The 26,850-nt window shown below is 51.7% G+C and overlaps 1 protein-coding gene across 1 annotated transcript; it reads right to left on the minus strand.

The window, feature by feature from the left end:
- Positions 1 to 26: 26 nt before the first annotated feature.
- On the minus strand, positions 27 to 26,105 carry LEXM (lymphocyte expansion molecule). Its single transcript, XM_019449172.2, is given in 12 exon segments — positions 27 to 1,238; positions 13,846 to 13,979; positions 16,084 to 16,209; positions 17,233 to 17,394; positions 19,004 to 19,147; positions 19,302 to 19,433; positions 24,028 to 24,150; positions 24,269 to 24,412; positions 24,414 to 24,434; positions 24,897 to 24,941; positions 24,943 to 24,985; positions 25,976 to 26,105. Coding segments are annotated over 12 exon segments (1,197 nt in total). The 5' UTR covers positions 26,026 to 26,105; the 3' UTR covers positions 27 to 1,165.
- Positions 26,106 to 26,850: the final 745 nt, after the last annotated feature.

A 26,850-nucleotide genomic window follows, 5' to 3' on the forward strand; every position in this document is an offset into this window, starting at 1 on the left:
GTTGAGCGTCTTGCTTCAGCTCAGGTCATGATCTCACAGTTTGTGGGTTCGAGCCCTGCTTCGGGCTCTGTGCTGACAGCTTAGAGCCTGGAGCCTGCTTCGAATTCTGTGTCTCCCTCTCTCTCTGCTCCTCCCCCTCTTCATGCTCTGTCTCTCTCTCTCCTTCAAAAATAAATAAAAACATTTAAAAAAATTTAAAAGAGAAATATTTGGTTTTGATATGTTGATTTTATTTCCTGAAAACTTGCAAAGCTGACTTATTAGATCTCGTCCACATGTATTTTGGCTTATCAAAATACTCACAGTATTTTTTTTTTCACATAGGCAACATGTCTGTGCATAAAGACAGTTTTACTTCTTCTAAAACAGTCATTTTGACTTAAATGAGAAAGTAACTGCTTTTTATAATATACTCACTCTGAAGAGTGGAGTTTTGTGGCTGAGGCAGTGGTGTCTCAGCCTCCTTTTTTTCTAGGGACAACACGCTCCTGCCATCCTATACAATCTCTCACTGACACAAAACAGTGAGGGAAGAAGATGACATTGTGAACAGCCCCACAGATCCATCTTTAGGCTAGACTGGTGTGCTCACAAGGCTGAACTCTAAGGGTGAAATCGATTGTTCCCAATGGCTGCACCTTGCCTGGAGGCCAGCAGCCTCCTCATACGTAGCATTAGGCCCTGCTGAGCTTCCAGACGCATCCTGGGATGGAGATGGAGAGCACCAGAAGGGGGCCTAGAGCTGTCTTATGACATATACTACACTTTTCCACCTCTTTTTGGATTTTGATAATCAGGGAGTCAAGCAATTTGACTTTAGAAGAGGTTCCAAGAGTGTCAACCACATTCCACCCCATTAGTCCATCTGCTGTCTGGCTCCCATGTTCATGTCACTGGCTAGTTTGAATTCTCAGCATAACTGATCTTTCATAGCAAAAAGTATCTGGCCCCAGCTGTCCCAGCAGACCATGTGACCTCCAGGTAGATGTCTCCAGCAAAAGCATTCCCATTATATCCTTCCCCTCCAGGCATTCCCATGTGTCCTTTCTCCAAGACCCGCCCCCCCCCCCCAACCCAGATTCCCACTCCTATCCTCCCATCCCCAAATTTGTCTTCAGGCTTTTTGGGCCCTCTGGTCATCACAGGATGTCCTTCATATGCAGCTTTAAGGAGTAGGATCTGAATTGTAATCCACTGTTGGAGGGCACTTCCCCTTAGTAAAAGGTGTGATCCTTTCCCTTTAAAAAGACAGAAAGAGAAAATGAAACTTGTCCCTTGGAAGGAAGTGAGCCCCCATTCTTGGGAGGGGCACCCATGGGGGATGAAAAGGTACCTGTCGCTTGTGCTTCCCAAGGGATCCTATGTTGGGTAGGAGAACAAAATTGATGACTTCTAGTAACAAAACAACCTGGTTTTAAGAACCAATTTGGTGCATCAAAGCCCTCAAGTTGGTCTGTAAGAACTCCAAATATGAAATCCTAGCATTTGAAAGGTCATCTAACCCACCCCTGAGAGGGAGAGGGAGAGGGAGACTGAGGGCCAGAGGGAGGAGAGAACTTTCTTGAGGTTACACTGGTGGCCAGAGTCAGGGCCAGAATTCCAGCCCAGAGCCCCTGACTTCAGTCCAGTGACCCTTGCATTGTTCTGATTCTTTCCTCTGAAGGGAACCCCTGAAGACTCTAGTTCATGGAACTCTAGTTCCACTCCCAGAGCCATTTGGAAGATGACATTTCAATAAGAACACTTTGTGTCTCAAACAGCATCTATCAGCCCTTATGTTACACACATTTATGTGTTTATTCTCTTTCATACCAACATGTAAACTTAACAAGGGTGGGACTTTCATTTTTCTTTTTTAAGTTTATTTATTTTCAGAAAAAGAGAGAGAGAGAGGGCACGCAAGCAGGGGAGGGGCACAGAGAGAGAGGGAGAATCCCAAGCAGGCTCTATGCTGTCAGCACAGAGCCCGATGCAGGGCTCGATCTCACAAACCATGAGATCGTGACCTGAGCCAAAATCAAGAGTCAGATGCTTAACTGACTGAGCCACCCAGGCGCTCCAGGGCTTTGATTTCTTTGCGGATACTTCCCCTGTGCTTAGACTGTTACCTGGTGCTCGATAGGTGCTCCACAAATATCTGTCAAAGGAAGAAAGGTGGGAGGGAGGGCTCACCAGGGTAAAAGAGGTCTTTACTTTCATCTGGTGTGTCTTCACTCCTCCCCATCCCACGGCCTCTGGCCTGGCTCAGAGCCTCAGCTCTTCCCTGACCATTAAGACAGCCTTCTTGTCTCCACCTGCTTCCCACTGCCCCACCCCACGATGCCACAGAACACATCTTTAAAACACAAGGGCTGCTTGGGCTCTCTCTCTCTCTCTCTCTCTCAAAAATAAATAACCATTAAAAATTTTATTTTAAACACAAGACCTACTTCCCATTAAAACCCTTCTGAGTGTCTGGGAGAAAATATTTGCAAACCACACATCTGAAAACAGATGGGTGCTTAGAATATATAAAGAACTCTCGAAACTTAATAGAAGAAAGCAGGCCACCCTTTTTTTTTTTTAATGTGCCAAAGAAGAGATACGGAGGAGGCAAAGCCAAGCCCCACCCCCAGATTACACCTTCCAAGTGGCCCTTTCCAAAGACCTCTTCTGAGGAAAGCTTACTGGTGACCTGAATTATAGGTATTTGTCTGCAAAAAGGCCAAATTCCTACATGAAGAGGCTGCAATCCTGTTGTAGTTGTTTATCTTGCTTCATCACCTGCCAGAGACTCTCCTGGGCCCTGCCCTCCAATCACTCAGCCACCTCCAAACAGGCCAGGCTTATTCACCCCACCGCACCCATGCTGGCAGCCTGGGAAGCCCTCTGTCTCTGCACCACCTTCCCAGGCAGACTGGCTCCTCCCTCTGCACACCACGCTCCCACAGCATCTGGCTGAGCCCTCTGTCATGTACCTGATTCCAGATCAATCCCTCCCTCCCTGCCCCGTTTGCCTTTCTGAGCAAAAACCACTGGCCCCTAGCAAACATGTAATTGGCTCATCAATTGCTATGACTTCCCCGCCTCCTGCCCTCCTCCTAGGTCGATCTTTTTTTGTGCTAGGGTGACCACCCCTCCAGCCTGTACTGTGGGTTTCACCACCTCACAACTGAATCACCGGCTTCTACCTGGCCCATCAGCCCCGAGATATGCTCAAGCCTCTATCCTTACCCACCCCTGCCAAAAATAAAGGAAGATAGAGGAAAAGAAGGGAGAAAGGAAAAGTAAAAATATGGCCTCCTCTCCTCTCTGCCTTCCTTTGGAGCTGAAGGCCCTATCTTGCTCTGGTGCCATAGGGTCTCTATGGCAGTCACCAGACTTCCGTGTCGCACAGTAAATGTGTAGTTTGGCCTCCTGAGTCCCCTCTTCCAGGCCAAACTCCTAAATCTCCCACCAAAGCGGCATATACAAAGGCCCAGGAGGTCAAAGAAAACTGATCGGGGGAGGGTAGGTGGAGTGAGAACAGAGAGACAAGCCACATTGAAGATTTCCTCTGCCTTAGCCTTCCCGGTCTCAAAGAGCCAGGTCCTGGCCTCATCCTCCAGGAGGTCCTGGCCTCATCCTCCAGGAGGTCCTGGCCTCATTCTCCAGGAGACCATGGGGGAAAGAGTGAAGAAAGCATTCTGGATGGAGAGACAGAAGTCCTGGGTCCCACTTGCCCTGACTCTCCTTCCCTGCTGCCCTGTGACCGTAGAAAGGGGTGAGTGCCTTCCGCACGAAGCTGGGAGCCATTCTGGGGCAGAATTGCTGTCTGGCTCTCTTCTGCAATGTTCCAGCAGTCGAGATGTGCCTGGCACGGGGCAGCTGCTCAGTGAACCTTTGAAGACTGTGCACACGTGTGCTCTTGACGGGCAGCGACTTTTCAGGAAACTGCTCTCTCTCCGAATTCCAGTTGTCTCAATTGGAAAACACTGAGACTAATATCTACCTTTTAAAGTCATGGTATACAATAAATGCCCACAAAATCACTTTGTACCTTATAAATATGCTTCAAGAATATAAGAATTAATTGTCACCATTATTGCAAAGAATGGATATTTTATTATTTCCATTTTAGGTGTCTGGATAAGGAATATGACTTTCGTTTAAAATGCTAAAATGGGAGGGCACCTGGGTGGCTCAGTCGGTTAAGCGTCTGACTTCAGCTCGAGTCATGATCTCACGGTTCGTGAGTTCAAGCCCCACGTCGGGCTGTGGGCTGGAGGGCTCGAAGCCTGGAGTCAACTACATGCCCCTCCCCCACTCATGCTCTGTGTGTGTGTGTGTGTGTGTGTGTGTGTCTCTTAAAAAAAATGAATAAACATTAAAAAAGCTCTTAATTAAAAATAAATAAAAATAAGAAAAGTAAAATGTTAAAAAGGTAATATGCAGGTTGAAGCATTCAGGAGGAAGTAGTGTCTCGAGGTCTGCTATTTACCTGAAATGTATGACGTTATAAGATGATTAACAGATCAAAAGAAGGATGGATCGGTACCAAGAGATGTCATAAAGCAAGAGTAAAACATTAATGACATCATCTAAGTGGTGGATATATGGGTGTACACAGTAAAAATCCTTTCAATGTTTTCGTATGTTTGAATTTTTTCCTAATAAACAAATGTCAGGCAAAAAAGCTTAGAAGGAAAAATCAACTTCTGCCAAACCAAACTGGCAGTTTCCCACATGTTCCGTTCATGGAGTCATCCAGACGTGACTCTTTCACCAGGGAATGCACTGACTCATCCCTGAACACGTACTCATCGAGCTCCCTCTACACATGCCAGTGAGACACTAGAGGTCCAGACAGGAGAAGTTGTGTCCAGTAGGGACCACAGCCCGCGGCATAAATAATTACAACAAGGAGAAAAGTGCCTCGACCTGGGGATCCCAAGAGATTGAGAATAAAGAGACACTCTCTGGAAAAATCAGGAAAGGCTTCGAGTTTATGTAGAGCCGTGGAGGATAAATAGGAGTTTTCCAGACAGGAACTGGCGGGAGGAGGTCCCAAGAGCAGGTCACAGTGTGGCCAAGGCCTGGAGAGTGGTGCAAAGTGTGGCCTGACTAGGGCACAGAGTGCTCGCGTCCACACAGCCAGAGGGTGGGTCAGATGACACGAGAGCTGGCTGCGGGGCTCCTGGTTGGCTCAGTCAGTACAGTGGGTGACTCTTGACCTCAGGGTGGTGAGTTGAAGCCCCACATTGGGTGTGGAGCCTAAGAAAGAAAGAAAGAAAGAAAGAAAGAAAGAGCAGGGGAGGAAGGAATATTAAAATCAGACAGATGTTAAAAAAAAAAAAAGACGTGGTTGTAAGAGCCAGAAAGGTGGCTAGATGCAAAATAATGTTCCACTGGTCGGTCAAGCATCCTTATGAAACACCTACTGCCTACATAGCTCTAAAGAATGAAAACCAAAAGGCTACCTTTCCCACAAAGGAGGTAAATCCCAGGCTGCCTGGCTGGAAGCCCAGAACCCTGTGGTTTGGTGGGAGGAAGCAGGTAAGGCTAGGGAGTGAGGGTGAAACAGATTAGCTGTCACTAAGCATCCTAAAGAGACTTCACAACTCTCCCAAACTTGCCCTTCCTGGTCTGGCTGGCACATGCTTTGAGGACCTATCGTGTTTGCCTCCAAAACCTGATGCCTCCAGGCCTCACCTATTCCTGTATAAGATGGGGAAGGCGGCACTGACATTGATCCTTTGCCTTCTATGGCAGGCACAGTCTGTGGACTTCGTGGGCGTTTCCACCCACTGGCACACAGGATTATGACAAGCCGCAGGCGGGGATTAACAAGAGGGCATCAGCACTGAGTGGTGGGGAGCCAGCGAGAGCGTCCCCACCCGCCCAGTTTCCATTCGTCTTCATTAATTCTTGACTCCTGCTTTATTTTTATGTTTTCTTTTTTTTTTTTTTTAACTTCTAGGGTCCAATGATTGCTTCTTTTGGTTTCGATCTTTCTTGGTTAATATTAAAATCAAAGGTAGAAATTTTACTCCAACTGGTGTTTTTTAATTTTTTGTTTATTTTGAGAGAGAGTAAGAGTGAGCCAGGGAGGGGTAGAGGGAGGGAGAGAGAGAGAGAGAGAGAGAGAGAGAGAGAATCCCAAGCAGGTTCTGCACTGTCAGCACAGAGCCTGATGCATGGCTTGAACCTACGAACCGTGAGATCATGACCTGAGCTGAAATCAAGAGTCCGATGCTTAACCGACTGAGCCACCCAAGCGCCCCACTCCAACTGGTGTTTTGACAACATTACATAGATTTCGATATAGAGTTTGTTGTGAATAATTTCTAACGAGCATATAATTTCCAACGTGACTTTCTCTTAGACCCAAGAGCTATTTAGAAGAGTGTTTCCTAATTCCAAGTACTTGGTTTTGGGGACTATCCTTTTATTGTTAACGTTTTGTCTTATTGAGCCATGTTTAGAAACCGTGACCCCAAATTTTCTATGTAGGATGTTTTAAATTTAGACATTTTTTAATGAGGCTTTCTTAGAGAATCAACTTTTTTTTTTAAGTTTACTTATTTATTTTGAGAGAGAGAGGGTGCATGCAAGCAGGGGAGGAGAGTGAGAGACAGAGAGAGAGAGAGGGAGAATCCCAAGCAGGGTGCAGAGTCCGAACTGTGAGATCATGACCTGAGCTGAAATCAAGAGTCAGATGGTTAACTGACTGAGCCACCCAAGCGCCCCAAGGATCAACTTTTATAAATCTTCCACGAGTAACTCAAAACAACGTGGAGTAAAATACACCTATTCAAATCCTCCAAATAATTATTTATATAGACTTACTGTCAGATTCTCAAACAAGTCTATTCATGATTGTGGGAGCTCGTCACTGTCATTTTGGGTGTAAACGTTCAAAGTTATTATCACTTCTTTATGGATTTTATTGTTTATCGTGATTACTCACCTTTGTCCCATTTCACATGTCTGCCTTGAATTCTACTTTGCTTCGTATTGGTATTGCCACTTTTGTTGTTGGTGGTGGCCGTGGTGGTTACATTTATCTGGCATATCATAGGCAGATATATTCCTATATATTCCATATTATGTCTTCCCCTTTCTAGACCTCTCCAAGCTAATCCATTTTTCATTTGATTGGAGTATACCCCCCAGGAATATTTTAAGAAAAGATAAATTTGGTATACATCCTGAATCCTTAGGCGTCTCTATTTGCCTTGCACATGAATGACCGTTTGGCTAGACAGAGAATTCTACAAACACTGTTTTCTAGCCACGTTTCAGAAGAGAAGCCCCCAACATGTCTGATTGTCCTTTATTTAAGTTGTAGGTTATTGGTCTCTTCAGAGATGAAACTTACAAGATTTTTATTTTTACCTTTGAAACTCAGAAATTTCACCACGCTTTAAGCGAACGGAACGCCTACATTAATTTTTCTCCCTTCTGAAATCCCACGAAAACAAGAGTTAAGGAATAAAAATTGAAAAGTATATTACTCGCGGGGACCAAAGGAAGAGGCAGCAGTAAAGAAACAAATATTTTGGAAGTTAAAACGCAGGTGGAAGAACGGCAACTAACTTGGCAGACCCAAGAGAGCTAAAACGTAAGCCAGTAGGAGATAAATTCAGGAATTCTCTCACTCCAGAGACTGAAGAATTAGCAGCACCCGGTCCTTCTGGAATAGGAACAAAGGTGGGGCCAGAAACAAGGCTACTGATTGAGAGTCCGCGTAGGATGCTTCCCTCCCCACTCTCTGCAGCCAGATGAGTGTCCTTCATGGATGAAGATTGGGGAATTTATTCTCTGGAGACAGAGGGGCTCTCTATACAAGATGCCACCAGGCACAGATGAGATCACGAGTACTATCCTTACAACAGAATCAAGTGGAAGCTGGACCACTAAATATCGAGACCTCAAGGCTCTCCCACTTAGAGCCCTGCCAGCCAGGCTTTGATCCTCCAGAAGAGTTTTTTTCCCAGCCAAGGTAAAAGACAAAAGATCTAACAACCCTGACACTGAAGTTCCCCCAGTGAAAATCCGCAGCTTGGTCAGCCTATGGAGAAGTCCATAATTAACAAGTGCCCCAGAGCCTTCAGTAGGATTTTCGGTTAGATACGAATGCACAGCCAAGAAATACCAGACATTTCAGAAAAATCTCTGGTATGGAATCTGATGCCAAAACAAACATACAGGAAAATAAAAGGATTTGATAAAACGAGACGGTATCAGGCAAACTGTCTTAATCAATAATACCTTCAAAGTATGAGCAAACATGGTGTCCATGAAATAAGAGAATAGTGTTGCTAAAAGGAACATTTTAGAAATCAAAAAAGAACGGTTAGAAATTAAAATAGGAAACCAGAAAATGAAAAACTCGGTGAGTGAATGAGAGACTATTGCTGCTGTATGGAACCAAGCATGGAGCAGACTTTTTAAATGAATCAGTGAAAGAGCTTATAGGGGCACCTGGGTGGCTCAGTTGGTTAAGCACCCAACTTCAGCTCAGGTCATGAGCTTGCCTTTCGTGAGTTCAAGCCCCACATTGGGTTCCGTGCTGACAGTCAGCACAGAGCCTGAAGCCTGCTTCAGATCCTGGGTCTCCCCTCTCTCTGGCCCTCCCCCTGCTCTCTCTCTCTCTCTCAAAAATAAATAAACATTTAAAAAAAGTGGGACGCCTGGGTGGCTCAGTCGGTTGAGTGTCCAACCTCGGCTCAGGTCATGATCTCATGGTTCGTTGAGTTCAAGCCCTGAGCCCCACTCTCAGTGCAGAGCCTACTTTGAATTCTCTGTCCCTTCCTCTCTCTGCCCCTCCCCTGATTGTTCTCTCTCTCTCTCTCTCTCTTCTTTCTCCTCTCTCTCTCTCTGTCAAAAAGAAAAAAAGAGCGAGCTTATAAGGGAATCCTTTTTCCCACCTTATGACCCCCCTACTGTGCCATGACACAATCTTCCTGACGCAAGAAAGAGCCCCAACGGGTCAGGTTTACATGGACAATGTCAGACCAGAGCCCTAGGGAAAATCGTGCACAGTCTCACAATTAAACACCCACAGGGACCTGCTGGTTGGCTTCCATTCGGTAGCATTCATTGGCCTTAATTGAGCCTGACCATGTTCCTGTAGGGTATAAACCATTACCCTTTTACGGATGGGAAAACTGAGGTCTGGAAAACAAAGAGTGACTCTTGGCGGGAGATGGGTCTACATGGAGAACCTATCATTTGTGTAGTCTGTCTCAAGAGCATTTGTCTTCTATTTGCCTTTTTTTTTTCCTGATTATAAAAATGTTACCTGCTTATTTTGAAAAACCTAAACATCTCAGAAATAAAACAAAGTGAAAAAGACCCTGGTAACCCTCCACAGGTAACCACGAGCAACAGGATGGCGCCTAGTTCTCCAGACTGTGTTGTCTACGCATTTGGAAATATATTTTTAATAGGATGATTATTCTCCTATTTTTTTAAATTTAATTTTATTTTTTCAATATATGAAATTTATTGTCAAATTGGTTTCCATACAACACCCAGTGCTCATCCCAAAAGGTGCCCTCCTCAATGCCCATCACCCACCCTCCCCTCCCTCCCAACCCCCATCGATTATTCTCCAATTTTTAATATTCACATATATTTACTCTTCCAGATGAAGTTTAAAATAAATATATCCAGTTCTCCTTAACAGCCCCCCCAAATTTAAGAATGAGATCCTTTCCTTTCTCTCAATTATGTTTTCTATTAATTGTGGCTGCAGTATCAGAGGAAACTCTTCGTCTTTACAGTTTTGTTTTTTAGGTTTTTTAATGTTTATTTTTGAGAGAGAGACTGCACGTGAGTGGGGGAGGGGCGAAGAGAGAGGGAGACACAGAATCCGAAGCAGGCATCAGGCTCTGAGCTGTCAGCACAGAGCCCCATGCAGGGCTCCAACTCAAGAACCATGAGATCATGACATGAGCTGAAGTCAGACACTTGACTGACTGAGCCACCCAGGCACCCTGCATCTTTACAGTTTTAAAATGAACTCTGTTGGGGGCACCTGGGTGGCTCAGTGGGTTGAGTGCCTAACTCTTGCTCTCAGTTCAGGTCATGATCTCACTGTTGGTGAGACTGAGCCCCGTGTCAGCCTCCAAGCTGACAGCTCAGAGCCTGCTTGGGATTCTCTCTCTCTGCCCCTCCTCTGCTCATGCTCTCTCTGTCAAGATAAATAAAATAAATTTAAAAAAATAAAATAAAATAAACTCCCTTGGACTATTTTAGGTAAATGCACTATAAATTGTGATAATTTGCCCTTCCTTACCAATATTTATATTTATTATTTGTTTTTCTTGTCTTACTGCATTTGCTGGAACCTCTACAACAATGCTGAAGAGGGCCAGGGTCTTGTTCTTGACTTCATGAGAAGCCTTCATGTTGGCCTCTTCTTTAAAAGCCCTCACCCTCCCTCAGGACTCAAATGCCCTCCTTTTTCTCCCCCATCCCTGTCAAATTTCCTTTGAAATAGAGGCTTTTCCTTAGGTTTTTGACAGCAGGGGGTGAGTTAAACTACTGTAGTTCCTTTTTCTGGATGTTGTGCCTTCCAAGCCTCTGCAAAGCACTTGCCCCTTCTATAACTAAAATGCAGAATTCTGCAAAGGCAGAGCAACTGCTAAGAGACAAGGAACTTGCCTCAGCGTCCACAGACACGCATCCTCTCCTTCAGTCCTCAGTGCATACTCTGCAAGGTGGATTGTTTAGTGCACTCTCATTATTCAAAGGAAGGTCTGTCTCCAAGTAACTTGTCCCAGGTCACACAGCTAAGTGGCAGACAGAATTCGAAGCCAGATCACAAGGGAAATCCTACAACCTCACAGACCTGAGCGTTGGATGTGATTACAGGGGTCAAGGGGAAGTTTGGACACAAGGGGAAGGCTAATGTTCAGGGGAGAAAGTCTAACGGGGATGGGACATCCTTCCCTTCCCTGTAGGCCTGTACTGAGCAAACAGTATGTAGAATGGGGCTTTGCTGACAGGGTGGCCGGAGAGGAGTGTCAAGAACCAGCCCATGGTGTTCTTCCTAGAACCTTCAAATCCTCACGTGGGCATTGGTATAAGGGAGGGGCCCTGCCCTGGGAACAAAGACTGGCTGTGAGTCCCAGCTCTATCACTCACCTGCTGTGTGACCTTGGGAAAGTTGCTCCCCTCTCTGGTCCTGGTTGAACACCTATAAAATACCCAACCACCTTGACTAGAAAGAGGAAGAAAATGCATTTGCACAAAGTGTTCCATTTGACTTTCTAATTTATTTTTATTTTTGTAAGTTCATTTATTTTGAGGGACAGAGAGAAACTCAGCATGAGTTGAGGAGGGGCAGAGAGAAAGGGAGAGAGGGAGAAAATCCCAAGCAGGCTCCACACTGTCAGTGCAGAGCCCGATGCGGGGCTCGAACCCCCAAATCATGAGATCATGACCTGAGCCGAAATCAAGAGTCAGATACTCAACCTACTGAGCCACCCAGGCGCCCCTAAAGTGTTCCATTTGATTTTCAATTAAGCAAAGCAGATGAATCCATGCATTTATCTCTACTCTCTCTACTCTCTTCTGCAATTTGCTAAAAGGACTATACAGAATTTTTCTTAAAAATAGACAAACAAGAAAGGGAGAGGTTGATATCAGGGGACAAGGGGTATAACGTGTTTTTCTGGGACCCAGGAATTGGAGGCAGGAGTATCTCAAAAAGCAGGCGCAGGTCTGATGGCTGAAAACAGAGGGAATGTTAGATACACACACACACACACACACACACACACACACATTACTCCTCGCCCACCAGGCACAGCGGAAGATGGGCAGAGAGGCACCCTGGTCAGAATAGAGGGAGTAGGTGGAAATCCATACACTGTCTGAGATTCCCCTGCCTCCTCCGCCTAAACACAAGCAACCGCATTCACCCACTGCAGGATGCAGGATGCTTTTCCAGAGAAGCTGAATGGTCCCACAGAAAACATCTACAACCATGACATTGAGGGTCCTCCAACAGAACGACTAGACCTCCATCCAATCACTCCCGGTGAAGCCACCAACTGACAAGCCCCACCCACACTCACAGCAGTGTTCAGTGCTTTCCTCTTAAATGTGAGCAAGACAAGTAAAAGAAGGCACTTGGAAGAAGCACGGTCAGGCCGGGAGCAAAAGGAAACCAAAGGTAAACTGTCATTGTTACTTTGATTAAAGAACATACTACGTAGGAGACACTGAACTGGGTGCTAGGGGAAGGAAGCGGGGAAGGGAAGGGAAGGGAAAGGAAGGGATCCACACAACACTCAGGAACTCTTTTTTTTTTTTTTGAGAGAGAGAGAGAGAGAGAGAGAAGGTGCAAGTGAGCAAGGGGCAGAGAGAGAGACAGAGGAGAGAGAAAGAGAGAGAAGCAGGGCTTACCCGAAGTGGAACCGGAGTTCACGAACCACGGGATCATGATCTGAGCCGAAGCCAGATGGCTTAGTTGAGCCCCCCAGGCACCCCATACTCAGGAACTCGTGCAAACTAAAAAAGATTGAGCCAAAATTTCAAAAGGCAACAGTAGGGTTCAAAGATAAGGACAAGGAAATTTTACCAAAGAGGAGGATGGAAAAAGCAGAGACAGAAAATGAGAAAAAAAAAAAACCACACAAAAAAAGCATGACAAAAACAGAGCATCACACCAGGATATCTCCCCTTCCTAAGAGAGGAAATTCCCAAAGACACAAATGCAAGTGATTTTCCCCAGATAATTGTCCCAGATGGAAAGAACCCGGTAGGTACCCAAAACTATGGGTGAAAATAGACTCACATTAGGACAATTTAAGACTAAATCTCACCACGAAGTTTCAGCACACAAAGGACAAAGGGAAGATCCTCAAAGCTTCCAGAGAGGCAGGTGCAGATTGCATGCAAAAGGCAGAGAACCAGAACGGCACAGGAATTCTCAACCATGCCTGAAGCTCAAAGACGACTGAGCAAAGTCTTCAACATTCCGAGGGCAAACTGTTCCCAACCTAAAATCTTATCTCCAGCCAAACTGGTGATCAGTTGGGCAGGTAGGAAGCAAGATTTTTTTTCAGGCATGTGGTCTATCAGAAATGTTACCGCTCATCCCCTTTTCTTAAAAAGCCCCCTCCCCGCCCCCCGCCCGACACAAACCAAGAGCATAAATCAAGGAGGCAGACACGACAGGACTATGTTGATTAAAAATAAGCATTTAAAAGTCGGTCTTCCCTGAGCAATCGGGTCCTCGTGCCCTCACCGGGTTTTCCAACAACAAAATAATCTAGAGTGCGTGTTTGTTCGCCTTTTGACGTTTCTGAAAACGAGATCACGCTGCAACTGATGGCCTCTTAGGTCAATAAATAAGGCAGCACCTAGCATTCGCGCACTGCTTTACAGTTAGCCGTGGCACTTCGTGCACCGTTTTCCTTCGGCTTCACAACGGCTTCCGGAAACCAGTTTTACCAAGCCCGTCGTGAACACCAAGAAACTGAGATTCCGTGTGGTGAAGCCACCCAAGGCAGCGCCTAGCTGGTGTGGGTTGTGAGTGGGGGAGTTAGCACTGAGTCCCTTTTCCTCACCAGGAGCGTTAGAGTATCTCATCTGGGGCTTCACAGCCCTCCGCTCATCTGACAGTTGAGGGAACCAAGGCTCAGAGAGGTTAAGGGATGCGCCCCGCCTCACACAGCCCGGCAGTCAGGCAGGGTCAGGATCTGAACTCTCTCCACTGCCTCGCTGTTTGGCTGGCACCAGGGGCAGCAGCTGTGTTCCCATGGGAAGCAAGCACAAGGTGGGGGGCAGGGGAGGAGGGGAGGAGGGGATCCCATCCCACCCCAGAGTAAGCCCTTCCCCCTCCGCGGGAGCTCTAGGGGCACTCACTGCATGACCCTGTCCCAGGCCGGGTCAGAGGGGTAGCGCTTGGATCCACCCAGGTACAGGGACCGATACCGCTGCCGTTGGTCCTTCGTCTCCATCAGCCAGGTGTTGAGGTAGCGGCCCACACCTACAGGGTTCTGCAGCAGGGAGAGGGATGGCGGGACATGTGAACTCGGGCCTCCCGGCTCTCCCCACGCTGCTCCCCACTCCATCTGTTAGGGGTTGAACGGCGTCTTCCAAAGGGACATGTAGAAGTCCAACCCCCGGGACCTCGGCGGGTGACCTTATCTGGAAACGGCTGCTGATGTCATTGGTAAGGATGAGGTCCCCACATGAGTAGGGTGGGCCCTTAACCCAATGAGACCGGTGTCCTTCTAGAAGAGACCCACAGGAAAAGACAGCCCTGTGGCAGTGACGTCAATGACAGCGGTGGAAGGGAGTGACGCATTCACATGCCCAGGAACTCCAAAAACTGCCGGCCAGCACCGGAAACTAGAAAGAGGCCAGGAAGGATTCTCCCCTGCAGGTTTCAGAGGGAACGGCCCTGCCGGCACCTGGACTTTGGACCTCCGGCCTCCAGAACCGTTTCAGGATAAACTGCTGTTGTTTGAAGCCGCCTGGTTGTTGGCGTGGCCGTGGGAAGCTAACACACCATCCCACCCAGAAACCTATGTCCTAGATACGAGAGGCAGCAACAGAGAGGTTCCAAGAGGAGGAGAGGAAAGGTAACCTGCCCAGAGGTGAGCAGTGAGGGCAGGAGAATGGCTGGTCAGGAACCTGGTCAGTTCCAATGGCTGGTCAGTTACCTGTGGCGTAACAGTGCCAAGGGTGGCTCAAGAGAGATGTCAGGAGCCACACACAGTGGGATGTGCAGCTGAACTTGCTGCCCACGTGGGAAAGGCCTGTCTCGAGGGGGAGCAAGCTCCCGGTAGTGGTCCTCCTGTCCCAGGGCAGGGCGAGCTCAAGCCCTGGGACCCAGACGGATATCACCTCAGCTCCTCCCACTCTGCAGTGGCCAGCCCTGTGCTAGCAGCATCCGGCTCTTACCTAAACACCTTATTCGGGGTCCCCAAGTGAAGACCTCTCCCCTGCAGGAAGTACAGGCATGGGGTGAGAAAAAGCAGCTTGTGGAGGACTGACCTGCAGGTTTCTCTGAGAATCGGGCAGGATGACAGGGCGTGGGCACAGTGGAGGCCAAGCCGTCACTCTGGGAGGTGAGCAGGTGGGGTGGAGGAGGGAGAGCTCAGGTGTGGGGGTGCGGGAGGAGGCGCAGGGGGAAGGCAGGTAAGTTACAAGCAGAACATTCCCCCGGGAAACCAGGAGACACTTAAAAATAAACAGCTGTTCAAAACCAGGCACAACTAACCCTCGCTACTGGAAGTCAAGATGGGGCCACCTGGTGGGGAGGGAGGTGTGTGTCAAGGGGGCTCCTGGGGCGCTGGAAATGCGCTCTTCAATGCTCTGGGGACTTGTTACAAGGATGAGCCCATTTTGTGACAATTCACGAGACCGTCTGCTTAGGATTCCTGCACTTTACTGTATGCTTATCAGAACCTGAAAAAAATGTGCACTTGAAAACGGAAGGGCAGGAGTAAGAAACAGAATGAGGTCAATATCCACTGCCATTTGTATAAATTAAGAAGGCCTGCACACAAAACCCAAGAACTTATTAGCCGTTTTACAAGAACGCTGAAAGCTCTATCACACATGTGGGGGATGGCTGCCTCGGGGGAGGGGGAGGGCGACAGAAGGGGTCCTTGCTCAGCCAAGGATGAGAAAGGGGCCAGGTCCGCTAGCTGCTCCCTGAGGCCCTAAGAGGGTGGAGGGAGCATCCCCCTGGGAAAATAAGAGCGTGAGCTGGCTCTGGGGTGACGTGGTTCTCACAGTGTGGTCCCCAGACCAGCAGCGGCATCACCCGGGAACTTGTTAGAAATGCAAATACCCAGGCTCCCCTACAGGCTACCGAATCAGACTCAGACGCTCCGGCAGGGCGCCCAGCATTCTGTGCTTTGACAAGCCCTCCAGGGGGTTGCTCATGCCCACTCAAGTCTGGAAGTCACTGCCTTAGAGAAATAAGATGGTAGGAATGGGTGTTTGTCCCTTGGGGAGAAAGAGGTGGGATCGGGCTCACGCAGAGCATCAGTTCCCAGGTGTGGGGGTGCGAGGGCTTGGTGCTGCCTGTAGAGGCAGGAGAGGGTTCCCTGGCCATCACCTTTTAACCCCCACCCCAGACCTACTCACCCAGCTTCCCAGAATCGTCTGGTAGGCCTTTATGCCCATCCGCTTGGAAGACAGCAGGAACGGTGGCTGGTTGACGTGTTTGCATTCCTTCTTTGGAGGAAGCCACGAACCGGGACCAGACGTGGCCTAGGGTTTAGAAATGAAGGCTGAAAGCTGGAGGGGTCTGGCAGTGGTCAGCCTGGGACCAGGGCAGGTGAGGGCTCCCGACAGCCCACCCCAACCACCCGCAGCCCTGGGCCTTGAGCCAAAAACAGTGAGGGGGTTCCCCAGCCACCTTCCGACTCACCAGGAGCCCATCCTCGGGGGGTGGAGGGGCCCTGTGGTGCCCTCATAACAGATGTCACCCACTCTAACCCCACCCCTCAGCCTGACACCTCTTTCCAGGTTCCCAAGGGCGCACAGGGTCTGGCAGGTCCACAGAGGCTTTTCCAACCTGGAAAGCGGAAGCCACACAGACTTTGCAGCTAAACGAGCTGGCTTCCTTCTCACACTTGCTGGGGGAGCCTGGGCACATCCCTTCCCATCTCTGGGCCTCAGTTTCCTCTTGTGAAATGCAAATGATAACTCCTACTTTGGGGCCCTGGCAGGTGCCTGGCCCACAGCAGGCATTCAGGAAATGTTAGCATCCTGTTTCATTCATCCAGACCCCACTCCCCACCAAGCCCCTAGCAGTTCTCCAGGGAGGGGGGTGGGCAGGCCCTGCGTGTGGGAGGCGGGAGCCTATCCGGGTCACTGGCTGCCACACCCCAGAGAGGAGCCCACCATCCCCTCAGAGGGAGCAGGTATGCAGTCCTCTGTCAGGGTGGACCCCTTATTCACGCTCTGCCCTGCCCCGCGTCCCCTTGGCCTCTCCCCAGGGGAGAGAGGAGCACTTGGCAGGTGCCAGGCTCCACCCTGCCAGCTCCAATCCTTAACCTCTGACTCTCAAGTCACCTGGTTATGCTCAGAGGACAAGCAAGCAAACTGAGCCTTGGAAAGTGGGAGGGACATACTCAGAGTGACAGGTGCGTGCACGACCAGGCAACCGGGTGGGTCCGACACCCCAGGCTGAGCTTTCCCCTCGAAGAGCCAGCCCCATCCCACGCCCGCCCCACGGGAGAGTCCCCTCCCCAGAGAAGAAGGCAGGCAGGCCATGGGGGGAACACTGACTAGTTTTCGGGGGCACTGGCTAAGGGTCGCCCAGTAAATCCTCTCCGTCGGGGTTTCCGGGTTGCGAGAAATTTTCGAAAAAACCCCACGCTTCTTATTGTGCCGTGAGTTAAGCTCTTCCACAAAGGTCGTAAAAGTCATCAGTTCCCTGGGCTTTTTCTTCTGAGAAACAGAAAAGAGAAAAAAAAAACAAAAAAACAGAAGCGTCATGCCAGGAAAATCAGAGCCCTCTCTCTGGACCCTCCGCAGCAGAGAAAAGTGGGTGGTCACACCAGGAGGCACTACTCTCCACCCTGCCTCCTGCAGCCCTGGCCGTGGACTTGGCTGACCAGCCCTGGCCGTGGACTTGGCTGACGAGTCCCTGGCAACCTCACCTCCAAGCCACACCCACCGCTTAGCTTGGGGCTTTTGCCTATTCCCACTCATTTCAAGGGCATTTACTGCACGAGCACTGTTCTCAGCGGGAGCAACAGTCCCAATATTTAAACACCAGCGCGATGGGGGAACACAGAGGACTGTCAGGGCTGCGAAACTACTCTGCGCGATACCGAAACGGTGGATACGCTTGCCCAAACCTGTGGAAGACACAATACCCAGAGTGAAACCTAACGTGAATGTGGACTTTGGCTGATAATGACCTCGGTCTAGGTTCATCAATTGTACCAAATGTGCCCCTCTGGGGGTGGGATGTTGCCAGTGGGGGGGAGGCTGTGCATGGAGGGGGAACAGAGGGTGCACAGGAACTCTGTACATTCTGCTCAGTTTTGCTGTGAACCTAAAAATGAGCTTAAAGATAAAGTCTATTACTTTTTAGATAATAAAGAATATTATGTGGCCTGGGCACTGGGCCAATCAGAATAGGAGTTGGCTGTAGGGCCTGTGGAGGGTCCCAAGGTCCCTGCTATGCTGGGCAGGACCACTTCAGTGGCTGGTCATGGGAACGTCCGGAAGGCCCTGGAGAGAAGTCGGGTTGCAGGGTTCATTCCGCAGCTATATGCCAATTGGCCCAAAGTATGTCAACATTTTACCTTCACCACCCCCATCCTAGGGCTTCTGAGCACTCACCACCTGCTGACACTTTATGTTGGTTTTATTTATGACTGTGTGTCCTTTTCCACTGGAGTATAAGTGCCACAGGGGCAGTCACCCCCGTGACTATTACCTGGCCCAAAAGTACACACCGGGTGAATGCACAGTGGAGGGAAAATGAACAGGTAATTAGACAAATAGTCAATTCCCATTGCTATGAACAGGAAGAAAGCAAAGCCCAGTGTGCTATGGGTCACACAACAGGAGCATGATGGGAAAAGGGGGGGGGGGCGTCGAGTTAAAATTCTACCTCAGTTTCCCCAGCTTCCCAGCCTCTGGCTTGTTAGCTGCCACTAACAAAGCCAGCTGAGACGGGCCTGCGATGCCTGGGAAGTGCTTCCAAAATAACAGGGCGCCCAGACCCGTGCCATCAAGGTCCCTGCAGGCCTTGTGGCCAGTCTCCCACGCAGCCCGGAGGGTTGTGACCATCTGCTCCTCCTCTGCTGTGCATGCAGGCGAAGTCAGACAGACATGCTGGGGTTCAAATCCCAGCTCTGCTCCTTACCAGCTGTGTGGCTGGCCTCAGCTTCCTCATGGAACACAGGCCGTGAGGGTGAAGTGAGCAGCGTGTGGGAGGGCCCTGCAGCGCTTGGCACGCAGGGTGGCAGTGCTCCTGGGGGTGATAAGCGAGGGCTGCCATCTGCAGGGGAACCCGTGCTCCGTGCCCCGTCTGGGTACATACCTGCACAGAGTAATGTCCATAAGGCTGGGGCTTGCTTCGGTCACCGGAGAAAGTGTCGTAGGGGCCGCGGGTGCCCATGGATCGTGCCAGGTAGGTCTCAATGCCACTTTTGAAGGAGTAGGTGCCTGGTGCCAGACCACTCCCCTAGAACAGAACCCGGCTGACAGTCCCACGGGAGAACTGCTGAAGCAGGCCCACCGCCTCCCGGGGTCTCAGTTCCCCATCTGCCCTGGGAGTCTCCCCCCTCCGCCAGGACTATGCAGGAAGGTGGGCAAGGCCTGGCCAGAGGAGGGGGTACCTGATGAGCCAAGAGGAGTGGCCTGCTGGTCATCCTGCACATGAGGACCTGAGAACGGTTCTGGGCTTTCTCCTCCAGCTTTGTGTATGGGTTACCCTTCACCCCATAATTTCCAGGGCCCGGATAGTAGTTCTGTGAGAGGTGGGGCGAGGGACACAAAGGTTATCAATCCCACTCCTTATGCTGAGTTTGTCTGAAGAAGAGAAGCCCTGGGAGGGGAACAGGATGTTCAGGGCCCTTGTGTGTTAACCGCCCCCCAACACACAACATGGTCAGTCTCAACACAGCTCCAGCACTGCTCAAACCTTCAGCTTCAAGTTCACACTCTTCTCCAGGGCCCCGGCGGCCTGTCCCACTTATTTCATGCTGCTCCCCGCCTACATCCCACACTCCAGCCGAACCGGGCTCCTTGCTGTATGCCAAACACAAGCCATCCTGCCGACCTCCGTGTCTTTGCTTGCTGGTGTTGTTACCACCACCCAAAATGCCCTCCCTGCCCTCTTTGCCTTGGAAAGTTCTAATTCTGCAAAGCCAGCTCAAATGCCATCTCTCCCGGGAATGAAGCCTTCCTTCCCTATCACCCCAGACAGTTGCTGGCTTTGGTGGTCTCAGAAATGCCAGCTGTCGCACCTGCTTTTGCATGAATGGGGTTCTCACTGTGCTCTGAACAGTGCTGTGGCCTGGAAGGATCTGGAGTCCTGGGTTTGAATCCTGGCTTTGCTGCTTCATAGCTGAGTGACCTTGGGCATACCACTTAGACCTTCTGAGTCTCGTTGTGCACATTTGTAACATGGAGATAGCAATAATTTTCTTCCAGGGTAATGAGGATGAAATTAAATGTCTCTAAAACTTCTTGCACAGTGCTCAGCCCCTAGTGGGCACCGACATATAAGTCAGGGTGGGACGCCTATCTTGGGGGTCCGGAGAAGGAGGGGGAAGAGGCTGAGAACCGTGGCTAGAAATGAGCATCTGGGGGTTCCACTGCCAGGGTTGGAAGTATGGTCTCTGGAAGTGGAGTGAGTGGAGACACCCTGCAGTGTAGGTGGGTGGGTTGGTGGGGGGGAGGTGGTCCTTGGATAGAGACCTGGAACAACGTTTGCTGCTGCCGTGCATCTTTTCGCCACACGAGGTCGCTGCGCTTCCACAGATGGCTCAGCCCTACCCACCTCAGCCAGGAACCAGCCCTGGGAAGCAGCCCTACCCGGCAGGCTGGAGAAGGCAGGGAGTTCAACCCCGGGGGGGGAGTCAGCCAGGTATGGCATCAGATCTGTCCTGCCCTCAGAGGACAGCACTACATGTGTCCTTCTAGGGCCCAGGGTTTCCAGGTGCGTTCAGAAGACCCCCAAGGTAGGAAGCTGGGTGCCTGCACAGTGCGTTAGGTGCTTCAGAAGCCTCAACATTAGGCTCTGGAGGTGACTCAATGAGATCAAATCAGCACCATCTGCAACTAACAGATGGAGAAACAGAGTTTCAGAGATCAGACCTCGAGTCCAAGGTCCTACCTCTGGAAAGAAGCAGCCGCTAGGGTTCCAACTGCAAAATCCAGGCTCTTTTCTGAGCTGTTTCCCAGGGGCGGGAGGGCCATGAGCCTGGGTACACCTCACAAGTGACCTTAGAAGTGCCGGTTCCGACACAGTAGCCACTGTGAAGAAGGTGGGGAGGACCTTGAAGGCATTAGGAGGCATTCAGACCTGGTTCTGACACACAAGGGTCCTTCGGAAGACCATTCTGGCAATGGTAGGGGACCAGGAAATCGGTCAAGAGGCTGCTCCTGGGTGGAGAAGGGACAGTGGCCTGGGCCAGGGTGGAAGCAGTGGGGATGGAAGGAGGAGGACAGGAGGAGGACAGGAGGCAAAAGCACAGACCCTGGTGACTGTGGGGAAAAGGATCCGCTAGGTTTCTGACTCTGGCAGCTGGTGGTGCCATTGCTAGAGAAGAGTAGGGCTGGGGGAGATTCTGATGTGGGGGAGAGGGGGAGCAGGGTGGCAGCGAGAGGAGAAGAGCCATGAGGGAGGCTGGCAGAGGAACTCCAGAGCTGCAGACCTAGTGTCCCCAGAGCCAAGAGAGGGGACAGTGTGCTGAGGGAGGGGGTGGTGGCATCACCCAGTGCCAGAGGTGGACAGGATTCAGAAACCAGAGGAGGAAGCATTGCCTTTGCTGTGTTGGGGCTTGACAGCCCCTCCTTTCTGGGGAAAGATTCATGGGGCCTCCAAAGCAGGTACCCACAGCTTTGGCAATGACACTGGAGAAGGCCCCAGTGGAGGGGTCAGCACCCTACATAGGTAGCGTCTGTAGACCTGTGGGGGTGGCGGGACACCTAGAGGGACCAGAGGACAGAGGAGGCCAACAGGTTCCCAGCCCAGGTCTCACAGCAAGAAGACAGCTGAAAAAGCAGGCCTTGGACATGAGCTGCCCCGGGATTGCCTTCTGCACCCACTGGGGCAGTGGCACACCTTGAACTCACTGTCTAGCCCAGAGCCCAGGACAGTGGCTAGGAGAAATCCTGCAGGGCCTGATGGAGCAGCAATGGGAACAAAGTGCACGAAGAGCCAGCTGGAAGGAAGGGTCAGGCCATGAAACCTTCCTCCTGCTCAGCCAACACTCACAGATGCCCCGGTGCAGGGGGGGCTGGGGACACAGGAAGGAAGCATCAGATTTGTTCCTCCGCCACCATCTGGGCTGGGTGCTATTAGACCCTGTCCTCCAGGGACAGTCAAGGAACAAAGTCCAAGGGAGCCAACCTATGTGTAAACCGCAGGGGTTATGTGTGCACCCCTTAGATTCAAATCCTGCTTGTGCCACTGGGAAGCTCTGCGACCTTGGGCAGTTACTTAACCTCTCTGTGCTCCAGTTTTCTCATCTGTAAAGTGAGATAATGCTAGTGCCTACCTCACGAGGTGAGGCGGCGGCGGGGGGGGGGGGGGGGGGGGGCGGGGGTTTGTGGTGAGGATTAAATGAATTAGTACACTCGAGTGCTCAGGACAGCACCTGGCACGTCCCAAGTGCGGTGCTAAGTGTCAGCTATTATTACTTTAGATTTGAAGGTAATGACTCAGTTTTAAATGCCTCCAGGCATCCCCTCTCCCTATACTGCAGTTAACAGCTTCTGCACCTAAAAATGCAAAAAGGAATCTCCAGGCTTCACTGTGGTTAAGGTGCAGAAGAAATGGCTGGGCTCTGGGGTTGGACACTGCCTGCTTCCCAGCTGTGCAGCTTGAGGCAAAATGCTCATCCTCTCTGAGCCTCCAGCGCCTCATCCGGAGTGGCTGTAAACAGGATGTTTGGGAACACCAAGGACTTAGTAGGCGCGCATGCCCTGATTGAGTCCACAAATACTGACTGTGCACCCACTGTGTGCCAGGCACTGCTAAGAACTGGGAATCCTGCAGTAAGCCACCCCGGCAGATGTCCAGTGGGGAAGAAACACTAAACACAAGCACCATCAGGACTCCTGGGAAAGGGAGATGTCTGTCACCTAGTGGGGGTCAGGCAGGCTTCCCAGTTGACAGCTGAGGGCTGAGGAGGAGTCCCTTAGACCAAGGGGCAGCTGGGGGAGGGGGAGAGGGAGAAGAAGGGCATTTCCGGCAGAGGGAATGGCAGGAGGAAAGCCCCGGTTGAAAGAGTTTGGCCCATTTGAGGAGCTGGAAGAAAGACAAGAGCATCCAGAAATGGAGAGCACCAGGGCAGGGAGGAGGGGCACTCCAACCACAGTGCTCACTCCAGATGGTCTGACTTCTGCCTTCTCCCTTGCTGAGCTTGAAACCCACTCGACGGGACGATCATCCCGACCCACCCGGATGCCACCCTACCCCTCACCGCCATCACCTCCCATCCGGATGCCTCGCCCCTCACCCCTACGAGCAGGGTGCTCCTCTGAAAACATAAATCAGGCCCTTCCCTTGTCAAAACCCTCCACTGTCCTCCCAGTGGAATCAATCCCGAAGCCCCCACCTTGCTGCCCAGTCCTGCCCTCCGGCCCTCACTCCTCTGCCATCTCTCCACCTTCCGCCTTCCACCCTCACCCCCCGCCCCCCACCTCTAGCCACACTGGCCTCCTGCCTGCCAGCCCGATTCAGAGCCTAAGCCTGCTGTTCCTGCCGCCTGGAACACTCTCCTGCAGCTACTGTGAGTTTCTGTTGCTCACCTCCTGCGCATTTTGCTCAAATGTCACCTCCCCCCAGAGGTCTTCCTGGACCACCCCAGAAATTACACTTCCATCACTCTGTCCGTATCCCTTCCTTGTGTCATTTTTCCTCATGGCCCCGATCATAAGACGTGCTTCCCTGTACTGTCATTTCTTCCACTAGGGCACCAGCTCCAGGAGGTTAGGGGCTTGTCTTCCTCGCCGCTTGATCCCCAGGCCCGAGAACAGTGCATGGCACTTAGTGGGTGCTCACTCATCATTTGCTGGCTAGATGGATGAGTTTGTGGAGCACCCAATGTATGCTGGACTCTGTCCTGGGGACTCAGAGATGAACCAGACCCATCCCTGACAGCAGGGAGCTCCTCTGCTGGTGGGGGAGACAGACGCAGGAAATTTGACAGCCCCTGGGCTCGAGGCTGTGGTAGCAGAAAGCAGAGGGGTTTGGGGGACCCCGAGGAGAGCCTGGCCGAGCCTGGCAAGGAGGCGGTACAGGAGGGGTGCTTCCAGCACCATCCGGGCTACATGCTCTGCAGCCAGAGCCGAGGGCGGGAGGGCTCGTCCCCAGTACACGAGGACACCTACCCCAACGAGGCCACGGAAGCGGGTCTCCCCCGAGCTGAGCAGCCCCCGAGTGCTGCACGGTTTCTCCTGCAGCTGTTCTAAGAAGTCTTTGAGGTTGTAGGAGCCGGGCCCCAGCTTCTCCTTCTGCCCCAAGAGAAGAAGGCAGAAGGTGACAACTTGAACCATGGGGACATCCACGCAGGAGGGAGTCTGGAGGAGGGCGGCACTCCGTCCAGGAGGAGCGCTGCCTGGGAGGACTCACCTGCAACCGCTTCTCTTTCATGATGGCCTCGTACTGGAAGTGGGGCAGCTGGGTCAGCCGGGTGGCTTCCTGGGTCCTGGCCCAGCCTGTGCCCACCTCCTTGCTGAGTTTCTTCTTGCTGAAGCAGGTCTCCTGGTAGCCATAGGGTTCCAGGTCCTATGTGGGACTGAGTCAGAGCACAGTCATACCAGTCTACCCACAGAGTGAGTCCTCCTCACCGACTGGGGGAGTAGACAGGCAGGACCCGGCTGTGCCCGCCGCCCACCCCCCCCCCCGCCCCATCTCAAACCTGGCACTGAGGGCGTGGCACTCGAGGTACAAACACAACATCCTCTGTCATTGGTCCCCTTACACTTAGGGGTGGCACCTCCTTCGAGCTCACAGCTGGTTGGTGCCAGAGAAGAAATGGCACCCGGGTCTCCCTCACCCCAACCCACGCTGTTCTCACGACAGCCCTGCATTTATCAACACATCTGAGGTCCCAGCTCTGAGCCAAGCTCTGTGCTCCAGACTGAGGGCTTGGAGAGGCGTCAGGCACGGCCCTGACACAGCTCAGCTTCTCCTCCTCCGTGGTGAGGGGCTTGGAGGGGCAGGGGGAGTGTCAGAGAAGCCGCGCGCGCAAATTCACCATTTGCACAGAATGAAGCCTGGAGTAGGGGGCCTCGGTGAAGGTTGCTGAGTTTCTTCTGATTGGGGTAGACGGCGGAGACATCAAACCTAGGGAGGGGGGGTGTCCGGGTGGCTCAGTTGCTTAAACTTCCGACTCTTGATTTCCGCTCAGGTTATGATCTCACCGTGTGTGGGATAAAGCCCCGGGTCGGGCTCTGGGCTGAAAGCGTGGGGCCTGCTTGGAGTTTTCTCTCTGCCCCTCCCTCTCTCTCTCAAAATAAATAAAATAAACTTAAAAAAAAAAAAACAACCCTAGGGAGGGACAGAGACCCGAGAGAGGGAGGGACAGAGACCCCGAGAGAGAGCTCAAGGCCTGGCCCCCGGTCCTGGTATGGCCAGTTCTGGGGGGCGCGGGGGGCTGTTGGCTTCCCAGAGGAGCTGGCAGGTGGAGCAGGAGCAGGACTGCGTCCACCGCGGGGTCTCCGGGCTTCCTGCTTCTCTCTCCACCCTTGCCTGGTCCCCTCCTTTCTGCTGGAAGCCTTCCTCAAAAGCCACCTTATCGTCACAGCCCCCACCCCACCCTCCAGCACTGGCCGGCTCCCCCTCCCAGCTGGCTTCTTCTCCACAGCCCTTACCACTACCCAGCATTTTATATAGGTTTCTTTTTTGGTTTATGACCCACTCCAACCACCCCTCCCCACAAGAATGCGAACTCCTGAGTACAGAGTTTCGCTGTTTGTTTGCTGTTGTGTCCCCAGATGCTAGAGCTGTGCCTGGCACGGAGTAGGTGGCACATGGAAGTCACGTAGAGGTGTGAATGAAAGACACCTGGACTGAAATCCTGCCCACCACCCTTAACCTTGAGCGACCTCCTACCCGGCCGGGCCGCCTGGCCTCTCTGAGCCTGGCCCATAGGAAGTGTTCTTGGAACCACCTTCAAATCACTTGAAGTTGGTGAAAAAGAGCTCTGGGCAGAGAAGCGCGGCAGGTGGACGGGGGAGAGAAAGTCGCCCCCCCACCCCCACCCCCACGCTGCCAGTCTCTCCTCCTGTCCCTCCCTCCTCCCCCAGGCTCCAGCCGCGCCCCGAAGGGCCCCACCTGTGGCTCTGCACCCCGAAGGGTGCCCCGCTGAACCACTTGGTGCCCATGGCTCGGGCGCCCCCAGGCGAGGTGCTGGCCGGGACTTCCCGCCGCGGGACCCCTCCCGCGGACGCTGGCGGCCACCGCTGCCGCGGCAACCCCCGCCTTGTGACCTGTGATTCCCGAGAAGTGTGCGCGCGCTGCGCCCACGTGGCGCCCCCTGCCGGTCTCCTTCCGCTCTGCACGGTTTCTCCGCCCACCTTGCGGGGCATCCTTCGCTGAGCCCCGCAGATCTAAAGGCCCCTTATGGTGGTTAATATGGATTCCTTTTGATGGGGACTTAGAGTCATTTGTTGAGGAACCGTTTCTGATTCCTTGCTTTATCCCAGCGCGCGGCACCGAGCCTGGTAGAGCGAGGCTCCGAAAGGCCTCTTAACTGTTAGATGCTCATGGCAACACGGGAGCCCGCAGGCAGGGCTCCGCTTGGGCAAAGAGGGCATCCGGGTTCCTTCTCCATTTCAGGGAGGGAAGGAGAAGTGGGAACCAGCAAGGAGAGCTAGAGTGTGGAGGAAGGCTCGCAGGGATGGAGGCCTGGCCCGTCTGTCCCCCATTCCCCAGACACCCACTCAGGGCAGACACTCTGTAGGATGCCTGGTCCTGGTCCTGGGAGTCTAGTGGGAGAAACAATGACCACACAGTGTGGCCAGGCCTATGAGAGAAGGAGGCCTCTGACCCAGCCGTAGGTGGGTAGGTCAGGGAGGGCTTCCTGGAGGAGGAGAATTCCAAACTCATTATTGAAGTATGTGTATGAAGTGCTAGGTAAAGAAAGGAGTTGAGGGTGTATGTCCCCAACAGGGCATGGTCAGCTCTCTTCCCTCCTCTTCCTTTATCCC

Source organism: Panthera pardus, unplaced genomic scaffold (genome assembly GCF_024362965.1).
Source record: "Panthera pardus isolate Hobbes unplaced genomic scaffold, ASM2436296v1 HiC_scaffold_11, whole genome shotgun sequence".
Taxonomy (NCBI): Eukaryota; Metazoa; Chordata; class Mammalia; order Carnivora; family Felidae; genus Panthera; species Panthera pardus.